This window comes from Coregonus lavaretus (genome assembly GCF_964263955.1).
Source record: "Coregonus lavaretus genome assembly, contig: HAP1_SCAFFOLD_1280, whole genome shotgun sequence".
In the NCBI taxonomy this organism is placed as follows: domain Eukaryota; kingdom Metazoa; phylum Chordata; class Actinopteri; order Salmoniformes; family Salmonidae; genus Coregonus; species Coregonus lavaretus.
In genome coordinates this window covers 38,307-51,001 of record NW_028157062.1, presented here as the reverse complement: position 1 = coordinate 51,001, position 12,695 = coordinate 38,307, and the positions used below count along the sequence as shown (strand labels likewise).

Sequence of the window (12,695 nt, the reverse complement as noted above, 5' to 3'; positions counted from 1 at the left end):
GTCCTGACAAGATGTATCACAGTCATTTGTATCTTGAATAAAAGTTGAGATATTTCCCTCAACAACCTCCTGTGTGGTTTATAATGCAGTAATGCCTCCAGGAAAGATTGAAGAAGCAGACTTGAAGGGGTGTGTGCTTGCGCGCGCTCGTGTGTGCGTGGTGAGTTATGATTGAATATACTGTATATGCTGTGCGTGGCTCAGCATGGACGGAGAGCCTAATAATATCTGACAGGTGTTATTGTTTTGGAAAATAAAAAGACGGACGTGAAAGTTTTCAGCACTCTCTTAAGTTACATATGTGCCTTTACAGTGAGGGGAAAAAAGTATTTGATCCCCTGCTGATTTTGTACATTTGCCCACTGACAAAGACATGATCAGTCTATAATTTTAATGGTAGGTTTATTTGAACAGTGAGAGACAGAATAACAACAAAAAATTCCAGAAAAACGCATGTCAAAAATGTTATAAATTGATTTGCATTTTAATGAGGGAAATAAGTATTTGACCCCTCTGCAAAACATGACTTAGTACTTGGTGGCAAAACCCTTGTTGGCAATCACAGAGGTCAGACGTTTCTTGTAGTTGGCCACCAGGTTTGCACACATCTCAGGAGGGATTTTGTTCCACTCCTCTTTGCAGATCTTCTCCAAGTCATTAAGGTTTCGAGACTGACGCTTGGCAACTCGAACCTTCAGCTCCCTCCACAGATTTTCTATGGGATTAAGGTCTGGAGACTGGCTAGGCCACTCCAAGACCTTAATGTGCTTCTTCTTGAGCCACTCCTTTGTTGCCTTGGCCGTGTGTTTTGGGTCATTGTCATGCTGGAATACCCATCCATGACCCATTTTCAATGCCCTGGCTGAGGGAAGAAGGTTATTACCGAAGATTTGACGGTACATGGCCCCGTCAAATGCGGTGAAGTTGTCCTGTCCCCTTAGCAGAAAAACACCCCCAAAGCATAATGTTTCCACCTCCATGTTTGACGGTGGGGATGGTGTTCTTGGGGTCATAGGCAGCATTCCTCCTCTTCCAAACACGGCGAGTTGAGTTGATGCCAAAGAGCTCGATTTTGGTCTCATCTGACCACAACACTTTCACCCAGTTCTCCTCTGAATCATTCAGATGTTCATTGGCAAACTTCAGACGGCCCTTTATATGTGCTTTCTTGAGCAGGGGGACCTTGCGGGTGCTGCAGGATTTCAGTCCTTCACGGCGTAGTGTGTTACCAATTGTTTTCTTGGTGACTATGGTCCCAGCTGCCTTGAGATCATTGACAAGAACCACCCGTGTAGTTCTGGGCTGATTCCTCACCGTTCTCGTGATCATTGCAACTCCACGAGGTGAGATCTTGCATGGAGCCCCAGGCCGAGGGAGATTGACAGTTCTTTTGTGTTTCTTCCATTTGCGAATAATCGCACCAACTGTTGTCACCTTCTCACCAAGCTGCTTGGCCATGGTCTTGTAGCCCATTCCAACCTTGTATAGGTCTACAATCTTGTCCCTGACATCCTTGGAGAGCTCTTTGGTCTTGGCCATGGTGGAGAGTTTGGAATCTGATTGATTGATTGCTTCTGTGGACAGGTGTCTTTTATACAGGTAACAAGCTGAGATTAGGAGCACTCCCTTTAAGAGTGTGCTCCTAATCTCAGCTCATTATCTGTATAAAAGACACCTGGGAGCCAGAAATCTTTCTGATTGAGAGGGGGTCAAATACTTATTTCCCTCATTAAAATGCAAATCAATTTATAACATTTTTGACATGCGTTTTTCTGGATTTTGTTGTTATTCTGTCTCTCACTGTTCAAATAAACCTACCATTAAAATTATAGACTGATAATTTCTTTGTCAGTGGGCAAACGTACAAAATCAGCAGGGGATCAAATACTTTTTTCGCTCACTGTATGTGTAGGACTCTGTTTAGTTTGTTCTGGCTCTCGTACGAAGTAAGTAATACAGCACATTTGCAATGCATAGGTTGTCCTGCTTGTACTCCCTCAGGGAGGCCAACTTTATTTGTGTGGCTGCATGTGAGTATTTCCATCTCCTCACTACAGTCGTGGTCAAAAGTTTTGAGAATGACACAAATATTAATTTTCACAAAGTCTGCTGCCTCAGTTTTTATGAATGCAATTTGCATATACTTCAGAATGTTATGAAGAGTGATCAGATGATAGTCCAGCAAGCGCCAGGACCGTCTCCTAAAGTTGATTCAGCTGCGGGATCGGGTCACCACCAGTGCAGAACTTGCACAGGAATGGCAGCAGGCAGGTGTGAGTGCATCTGCACGCACAGTGAGGTGAAGACTTTTAGAGGATGGCCTGGTGTCAAGAAGGGCAGAGAGGAAGCCACTTCTCTCCAGGAAAAACATCAGGGACAGACTGATATTCTGCAAAAGGTACAGGGATTGGACTGCTGAGGACTGGGGTAAAGTCCTTTTCTCTGATGAATCCCCTTTCCGATTGTTTGGGGCATCCGGAAAAAAGCTTGTCCGGAGAAGACAAGGTGAGCGCTACCATCAGTCCTGTGTCATGCCAACAGTAAAGCATCCTGAGACCATTCATGTGTGGGGTTGCTTCTCAGCCAAGGGAGTGGGCTCACTCACAATTTTGCCTAAGAACACAGCCATGAATAAAGAATGGTACCAACACATCCTTCGAGAGCAACTTCTCCCAACCATCCAAGAACAATTTGGTGACGACCAATGCCTTTTCCAGCATGATGGAGCACCTTGCCATAAGGCAAAAGTGATAACTAAGTGGCTCGGGGAACAAAACATCGACATTTTGGGTCCATGGCCAGGAAACTCCCCAGACCTTAATCCCATTGAGAACTTATGGTCAATCCTCAAAAGGCGGGTGGACAATCAAAAACCCACAAATTCTGACAAACTCCAAGCATTGATTATGCAAGAATGGGCTGCCATCAGTCAGGATGTGGCCCAGAAGTTAATTGACAGCATGCCAGGGCGGATTGCAGAGGTCTTGAAAAAGAAGGGTCAACACTGCAAATATTGACTCTTTGCATAAACTTAATGTAATTGTCAATAAAAGCCTTTGACACTTATGGAATGCTTGTAATTATACTTCAGTATACCATAGTAACATCTGACAAAAATATCTAAAAACACTGAAGCAGCAAACTTTGTGAAGAGCAATACTTGTGTCATTCTCGACTGTACACATCTTTGTAAGGTTACAAAATTCCACTAACTTTTTTCCAGTTTTTCCAGAAATCCAGGATGGAGGATTCCAGAATGTCTGCTTATTTACGCCTGATTCCAGGAATCTTCCAAGTGGGATTTCTGGAAAACCTGGGAATATTTGGACATTTCCCAGAGTTTTGGGAACCTGATATCTGAGTCTCTGTGTTCTTCTCATCCTCCAGGTTTGCCAAGATTGAGATCAGCGCCTCCAAGCCGATCATCCCATTCAGAGAGACCGTGATCAGACCACCCAAAGTGGACATGGTCAATGAAGACCTGGGGAAACAACAGAAGGTGTGTGTGTGTGTGTGTATCTTTTAACAGATCTGTTGACATCTCAAACGACACCCCACATACTAGTAGTGTACTACAATTGAAGAGGCAGCAGCAATCTATGTGCACTATTACATTTACATTTTAGACATTTAGCAGACGCTCTTATCCAGAGCGACTTACAACTATCTAACCCTACTCTTCTGTGTGTGTGTGTGTTCTCGTGTGTGTGTTCTCGTGTGTGGTGTGTGTGTGTGTGTGCGCGTAGGTGGCTGTGCTCCACCAGGTGAAAGAGTCAGACACCCTGCACCTGGACCCCAGTGGCCTGGTCACCCTCACCACCCCCAACAGACAGGCCACCGTGGGGGTACGGGCCATACCGCTACCCGAAGGTGAAAGAGAGTTGGGTGGTTGAGTTTGTGAGGGTGTGTGTGGGTTTGTCAGTGTGTGTTGATGTTTGTTGTTGTCAGACTTAACTTTCTTCTTAAGTCTATAGTTAAGGGGAAAAAATGCCAGTTAAGAAGACATTTCTTCTTAAGAAGGTTTTGTGAATCTGGGCCCTGATCCTGATCATAAAGTGTCCTGTTTTGTGTAGAGGTGACTCTTCTACTGGAGGATAGTGCTGACTTGATCCGGACCCTGGAGCAGGCAGGTCAGGCCCAGAGGGAGGGGAGGACCCTGGACATGAGTACCCGGACCCTGGATGCCCTGATGGGGATGAAGAGCAGGCTGGAGGCCCTGCTGCAGGGGAGGAAGTGGAGGAACGCAGTGGACCGGATATGGGCCTTCGGACCACGCAGGTATTTCATATGGGTTGAGACGGGATGGTATGCAGGTATTTCAGGGTGTTTCATATGGGTTGGGATGGTATGCAGGTACATTACATGAGCAAAAGTATGTGGACACCTGCTTGTCAAACATCTCATTCCAAAATCATGGGCATTAATATGGAGTTGGTCCCCCCTTTGCTGCTATAACAGCCTCCACTCTTTTGGGAAGGCTTTCCACTCGATGTTGGAACAGTGCTGTGGGGACTTGCGTCCATTCAGCCACGAGCATTAGTGAGGTTGGGCGATTAGGCCTGGCTCGCAGTCGGCGTTCCAATTCATCCCAAAGGTGTTCGATGGGGTTGAGGTCAGGCTCTGTGCAAGCCAGTCAAGTTCTTCCACACCGATCTAGACAAACCATTTCTGTATGGACCTCGCTTTCTGCACGGGGGCATTGTCATGCTGAAACAGGAAAGGGCCTTCCCCTAACTGTTGCCACAAAGTTGGAAGCACAGAATCGTCTAGAATGTCATTGTATGCCGTAGCGTTAAGATTTCCCTTCACTGGAACTAAGGGGCCTAGCCTGAACCATAAAAAACAGCCCCAGACCATTATTCCTCCTCCACCAAACTTTACAGTTGGCACTATGCATTGGGGAAGGTAGCGTTCTCCTGGCATCCGCCAAACCCAGATTCGTCCGTCGGACTGCCAGATGGTAAAGCGTGATTCATCACTCCAGAGAACGCGTTTCCACTGCTCCAGAGTCCAATGGCGGCGAGCTTTACACCACTCCAGCCGACGCTTGGCATTGTGCATGGTGATCTTAGGCTTGTGTACGGCTGCTCGGCCATGGAAACCCATTTCATGTAGCTCCCGACTAAAGTTATTGTGCTGACGTTGCTTCCAGAGGCAGTTTGGAACTCAGTAGTGAGTGTTGTAACCGAGGACAGACCATTTTTTTCAGCACTCGCCGGTCCGGTTCTGTGAGCTTGTGTGGCCTACCGCTTTGCTGCTGAGCCATTGTTGCTCCTAGACGTTTCCACCTCACAATAACAGCACTTACAGTTGACTGGGGCAGCTCTAGCAGGGCAGAAATGTGAAGAAACTGACTTGTTGGAAAGGTGGCATCCTATGACAGTGCCATGTTGAAATTCACTGAGCTCTTCAGTAAGGCCATTCTACTGCCAATGTTTGTCTGTGGAGATTGCATGGCTGTGTGCTCGGTTTATACACCTGTGAGCAACGGGTGTGGCTGAAATAGTGGAATCCATTAATGTAAAGGGGTGTCCACATACTTTTGTTTATATCATGTATTTCAGGGTATTTCATGTGGGTTGGGATGGGATGGTATGCAGGTATTTCAGGATATTTCATATGGGATGACATTTTGTGTTATTTTATATGAGATGAAATGGTTTGCTATGCAGGTATTTCATGGTAATTAATACGGCCTTGTTGTTCTTATTAGGTATGGACCAAACATCCTACTGAACAGCGTAGAGGGGTACCAGAGACCGTCCGTGTGGCACTGCCTCGAACGAGAGAAGGGAGAGAATGAGGGAGGGGAGAAAGCTGAGGCTGGCTCCATCCGAGACTTTGACAACAGCGTTGTCAGCGGTTTCCAGCTCGCCACCCTCTCTGGTCCCATGTGCGAGGAGCCCCTCATGGGCGTCTGCTTCTCCGTGGAGAGATGGGACATTAACTTCCCCACCCAGGGGACCCACCTGGAGTCTGTGACTGAAGAAGACGCCAACTCCCATGATGCATCAGCGTCCATTTCCGAAAGCCCCGGTGAGGCTGGAGGTCAGCAGGAGGCCTCAGGCAAGGCAGGGGTAGTGGGTGAGACGCCTCCCCAGGCAGAGGGTGCCGTGGCTGGGGCGAGCCAGGGGAGACGCAGGGCGGAGGTTGGGGCCGGGCTAGTGGACTGCTACGGGCCGTTCTCTGGCCAGCTCATAGCTGCTGTGAAGGAGGCTTGTCGACACGCGTTCCAGGCCAAACCTCAGAGACTCATGGCTGCTATGTATACCTGTGAGATAATGGCTACAGCAGAGGTGTTAGGTAAGAGGCTTAGCAGTACACACACGATAGAACACACAGACACACACACACGATACGACACACACACACAAAATAGAACACACACACAGACACGCACACACGATAGAACACACAGACACACACGCGATAGAACATACAAACACACGGCAGAACACACAGACACACACACATGATAGAACACACAGACTCACACGATAGAACACACACTGGGCAAAACACAAACTAACCACTGATGTCTTAGGTAAATAGCTAAAACACAACACACACACACCCCTTCAAGTCTGCTTCTTCAATCTTTCCTGGAGGCATTACTGCATTATAAACCACACAGGAGGTTGAGGGAAATATATAAACTTTTATTCAAGATACAAATGACTGTGATACATCTTGTCAGGACATTCAAGCCACAACATGACAACTAAATTACCAAGAATGTAACACCAGGTGGAGGGTGAAGTTGCTGCACAAAACTCACATTCTAGTGTGATAGGAGTCCATTGGACTAGTAATATTATACAGTGGGGGAAAAAAGTATTTAGTCAGCCACCAATTGTGCAAGTTCTCCCACTTAAAAAGATGAGAGAGGCCTGTAATTTTCATCATAGGTACACGTCAACTATGACAGACAAAATGAGAAGAAAAAAAATCCAGAAAATCAGGTCTACAATTTTGTTTCTGGTGTCCTTTGACAGCTCTTTGGTCTTGGCCATAGTGGAGTTTGGAGTGTGACTGTTTGAGGTTGTGGACAGGTGTCTTTTATACTGATAACAAGTTCAAACAGGTGCCATTAATACAGGTAACGAGTGGAGGACAGAGGAGCCTCTTAAAGAAGTTGTTACAGGTCTGTGAGAGCCAGAAATCTTGCTTGTTTGTAGGTGACCAAATACTTATTTCCACCATAATTTGCAAATAAATTCATAAAAAATCCTACAATGTGATTTTCTGGAAAAAAAATCTCAATTTGTCTGTCATAGTTGACGTGTACCTATGATGAAAATTACAGGCCTCTCTCATCTTTTTAAGTGGGAGAACTTGCACAATTGGTGGCTGACTAAATACTTTTTCCCCCCACTGTATATTATCCCATCCCAAATCTCTTAACTCATCCACTAAAATGTAGAGAAAACATTCATGATGATACAGTATTGGTTGATATTTATTAACAGAAAATATTGCCTGGTAACCACCCCCATTATTACTATCCATGCTCGAGAAATATTCTAACATTTGTCTTTGGAGTGTAGTGTAAATGATCACCAACTCTTGTTTTCTAAGGGTGCGTCCCAAATGTCACCCATTTCCCTGTATAGTGCACTACTTTTGGTCATCATTAAGATTAAAATTAGCCTTGCCCAACTTATGTTAGGGAGAATCAATAAACAGATAATAAACCATATCTGAACAGCATGTTTAGCAGTCACATCCATGTCCAGAAAAAGCGCTCAGCCAGCCAAATCACCAGAATGAAGTGTGTTATTATGAGCCCATTTCAGAAACAATATTTATTTTTACTCACTTTTGCAATGCTAGCATCCCTTTAAATGGGTCGTTTGTCAAGCTCTTCTAATAGCTTGTTGTGAATACCAATGCTCTCCGCTCTATATACCCCCACTAGGAAAACTTCGTTTCATTAGTATCGATGAATGTGATCCATATTTTAATTACATGATGTATATTAAAATAGATGTTTACTTCACTACAAGGTCTTATACCATTTAGTGGAGAAATAGACTTGATCATTGCTTTCATTACATCGTGTGCATTTTTTAGATGTAATCAATAGTTTGATTAGATCATGCATATAAATACATCAATAGTTCGATTAGATTGACCACATCGTTTCATACAAACAATCATCTGATTAGACTGTGTATAGCCAGCCACACTGTTCACATGGACAGAGTACACATGTTAAGCCACTTCTACTAATTGTCCTGTTTGTGTGCCTCTGTATGTGCAAATCTGTGTGTGTGTGTGTGTGTGTGTGTGTGTGTGTGTGTGTGTGTGTGTGTGTGTGTGTGTCCAGGTCGTGTGTACGGGGTCCTGGGGAAGAGAGAGGGCCGTGTGTTACAGGAGGAGATGAAGGAGGGGACGGAGATGTTCATCATCAAGGCGGTCCTTCCTGTGGCCGAGAGCTTCGGATTCGCAGACGAGATACGCAAGAGGACCAGTGGATTGGCTAGTCCACAACTGGTCTTCAGCCACTGGGAGGTGAGGCTCACACACATACACCCAGTCATGTGCTTCCTTGTGCAGACACATACGCTCACTCACTTACTCACACACACACACACACACACACACACACACACACACACACACACACACACACACACACACACACACACAACACACACACATACAAATGCACACACAAACACATGCCAGGCTCACTCCATGCCATCTGGCCAGGTCTTTTTTTTTGGGGGGGGGGGGGTTGTGAGCTGCAACTCATCAGTCTGAAAATAGGTGCTTTTATTTTTAGCTCTTAATAATTGAATGGCTTCATAAATAAAGGAAATCACAATGCTGAAATAGGATCAGTGTTTATTTCACCCTTGTCTCTCTAGAACTCAGTATGGGGTGAATCCTAACTAGTCTCCCATTGACATCAATACATGACTTCTCTGACAATCTCTGGCTCATCCTTATTTTACCCCTTTCATATACTGACAAAAATCTTCTGTATACCTTCTTGTTTATATCTGAAAGGGGTAAGGGGTAAAAAAAACATGGTATATTAAAACCCACCTCAAAACCTGGTCATGAAACCAGACCCTGTAACTAAAGAACAGGTATTGGATCTGTGAAAATGGATCTCTGTTTGTAGGCAGGTCAATTCATTAGACCTTTTCTGAACTTGTGGACCGTCGACACTGAAACCTCAAACAACTGTCTTTTCTATGTCTGCATCCAAAATAGCACCCTATTTCCTATATAGAGCACTAGTTTTGACCCGGACACCCTATTTCCTATATAGAGCACTAGTTTTGACTCGGGCACCCTATTTCCTATATAAAGCACTAGTTTTGACCCGAGTACCCTATTCCCAATATAGTACACTACTTTTCACCTGGTAACCCTATTCCCTAATCCCTATATAGAGCACTACTTTCGACCAGAGCCCTTGCTAAAAGTACTGCACTATATATGAAATGGGGTTAAATTTGGGAGGCCTGACTCTGAGGTGCCTTACAATAAATGACTGAACTGGCATGGATGTTTTTAGCACCCATGTTAATATTTTTATGCAAATATCTGTGTCTTCAGTTATGTGTGAGCTCTTTGGCCACACACACCAGTGGTGTGTTTGACGTCGTAATGAGAATGCATTAGCTGAAAAGAACCCCATACCTACTGTACAAACTGGTGGTGGATCTAAGATGTTATGGGGCTATTCTGCTTCTACTAGTCCTGGGGCACTTGTTAAGGTCAACGGCGTCATGAACTTTACCCAGTACCAGGACATTTTGGCCCAAAATCTGGTTGCCTCTGCCAGGAGGCTGAAACTTGGCCGCAAGTGAATCTTCCAGTAAGACAATAACCCCAAGCACATTTTGTTCATTTTCACAATTTCTCTTGTTCACTTACGCTTGTAAATGTCCACATTCATCGAAAATGACATTCGGTAACTAGCTATGCATGTATAACTTTATGAGCTGGATTTGCCTATATTTGCAATTAGTTTGTTCGTTTTCGCTTGTTAGCATTTAGCTAACAGAGTATATGTGATTTCGCTATTACTTGTGCTAAGTTTGTTAGCATTCCGGTAATAGAGGCCCAATGGGCTTTTTCTTCTCTTTGCGCCCCCTTGTGTGCTATGCCGGTAATACCGTAAATCCCAGGATGGCAGAAGAACAGTATGACATTTTGAAAATCTGGATACCTCCCAAGCCTAATACAATGTACTGTGTAGCTCAGTATTTTTATAATTTGTTTTATACAGTCATGTTTGCTCATCTTTATCAAGGGGGGGCAATAATTTCAGACCCCTTCGGAAAGTATTCAGACCCCTTGACTTTTTCCACATTTTGTTACTTTACAGCCTTATTCTAAAATGGATTACATAAACATATTTTCTCAGCAATCTACACACAATACCTCATAATAACGAAGCAAAAACTGCTTTTTAGACATTTTTGCAAATTTATTAAAAACAAAAAACAGATACCTTATTTACATAAGTATTCAGACCCTTTGCTATGAGACTAGAAATTGAGCTCAGGTGCATCCAGTTCCATTGATCATCCTTGAGATGTTTCTGCAACTTGATTGGAGTCCACCTGTGGTAAATTAAATTGATTGGACATGATTTGGAAAGGCACACACCTGTCTAAATAAGGTCACACAGTTGACAGTGCATGTCAGAGCATAAACCAAGCCATGAGGTCGAAGGAATTGTCCGTAGAGCTCAGTGACAGTATTGTGTCCAGGCACAGATCTGGGGAAGGGTACCAAAAAATGTCTGCAGCATTGAAGGTCCCCAAGAACACTGTGGGCTCCATCATTCTTAAATGGAAGAGTTTGGAACCACCAAGACTCTTCCTAGAGCTGGCCGCCCGGCCAAACTGTGCAATCGGGGGAGAAGGGCCTTGGTCAGGGATGTGACCAAGAACCCAAATGGTTATTCTGACAGAGCTCTAGAGTACCTCTGTGGAGATGGGAGAACCTTCCAGAAGGACAACCATCTCTGCAGCACTCCACCAATTAGGCCTTTATGGTAGAGTGGCCAGACGGAAGCCACTCCTCAGTAAAAGGCACATGACAGCCCGCTTGGAGTTTGCCAAAAGGCACCTAAAGACTCTCAGACCATGAGAAACAAGATTCTCTGGTCTGATGAAACCAAGATTGAACTCTTTGGCCTGAATGCCAAGCGTCACATCTGGAGGAAACCTGGGACCATCCCTACACTGAAGCATGGTGGGGGCAGAATCATGCTCTGGGGATGTTTTTCAGCGGCAGGGACTGGGAGACTAGTCAGGATCGAGGGAAAGATGAACGGAGAAAAGTACAGAGAGATCCTTGATGAAAACCTGCTCCAGAGCGCTCAGGACCTCAGTTCACCTTCCAACAGGACAACGACCCTAAGCACACAGCCAAGACAACGCAGGAGTGGCTTCAGGACAAGTCTCTGAATGTCCTTGAGTGGCCCAGCCAGTCCGGACTTGAACCTGATAGAACATCTATGGAGAGACCTGAAAATAGCTGTGCAGCAACACTCCCCATCCAACCTGACAGAGCTTGAGAGGATCTGCAGAGAAGAATGGGGGAAACTCCCCAAATACAGGTGTGCCACACTTGTAGCGTCATACCCAAGAAGACTCGAGGCTGTAATCGCTGCCAAAGGTGCTTCAACAAACTACTGAGTAAAGGGTCTGAATACTTATGTAAATGATATTTCCGTTTTATTAAAGTTTTTGTATTGGCAAACATTTCTAAAAACCTGTTTTTGCTTTGTCATTATGGGGTATTGAGTGTAGATTGATGGGGGGGGGGGGGGGGGACAATTTAATTCATTTTATAATAAGGCTGTAACCTAACAAAATGTGGAAAAAGTCAAGGGGTCTGAATACTTTCCGAAGGAACTGTATGTGATGTGTATTATGTGCTTCTTCTTTTGTGTGTGTGTGTGTGTGTGTGTGTGTGTGTGTGTGTGTGTGTGTGCGCGTGTCTGCCTGCCCGCCTGTCTGTCTGGGGGTTTAAGTGGTTATTGTTCCAGGTCAGCTAATTTAATTGGCCAAGAGCGCTGGCCGTTGTTAATGAGCGTGTGCAGCCTGGTGACACACACACACACAGGCCTAGTGGACAGCTTTACGGTCTGACCTGATGTCACACTGCATGAATCGCCAAGCAGAAGAGACACCACACACACAGGCCTAGTAGACAGCTTTACGGTCTGACCTGATGTCACACTGCATGAATCGCCAAGCAGAAGAGACACTACTTTTATTATGTATTCTATAATATATATACAGTACCAGTCAAAAGTTTAGACACACCTCAAGGGTTTTTATTTAATTTTACTATTTTCTACATTGTAGAATAATAGTGAAGACATCAACACTATGAAATAACACATATGGAATCATGTAGTAACCAAAAAAGTGTTAAACAAATCAAAATATATTTTAGATTCTTCAAAGTAGCCACCCTTTGCCTTGATGCCAGCTTTGCATTCTCTCAACAAGCTTCATGAGGTAGTCACCTGGAATGCTTTTCCAACAGTCTTGAAGGAGTTCCTACATATGCTGAGCACTTGTTGGCTGCTTTTCCTTCACTCTGCGGTCCAACTCATCCCAAACCATCTCAATTGGGTTGAGGTCGGGGGATTGTGGAGGCCAGGTCATCTGATGCAGCACTCCATCACTCTCCTTCTAGTTCAAATAGCCCTT

General features: G+C 44.7%; 1 protein-coding gene across 1 annotated transcript in view; it reads left to right on the top strand.

Moving 5' to 3' along the window:
- Positions 1-12,695, top strand: part of LOC311125846 (elongation factor-like GTPase 1) — a 95,023-nt gene that overhangs the window by 72,969 nt on the left and 9,359 nt on the right. The window contains exons 17-21 of the mRNA XM_084199875.1: positions 3,388-3,499; positions 3,747-3,870; positions 4,074-4,278; positions 5,714-6,303; positions 8,330-8,514. Of these exons, the coding sequence (XP_084056001.1) occupies positions 3,388-3,499; positions 3,747-3,870; positions 4,074-4,278; positions 5,714-6,303; positions 8,330-8,514 (1,216 nt within the window). The remainder of the gene's footprint in view (positions 1-3,387; positions 3,500-3,746; positions 3,871-4,073; positions 4,279-5,713; positions 6,304-8,329; positions 8,515-12,695) is intronic.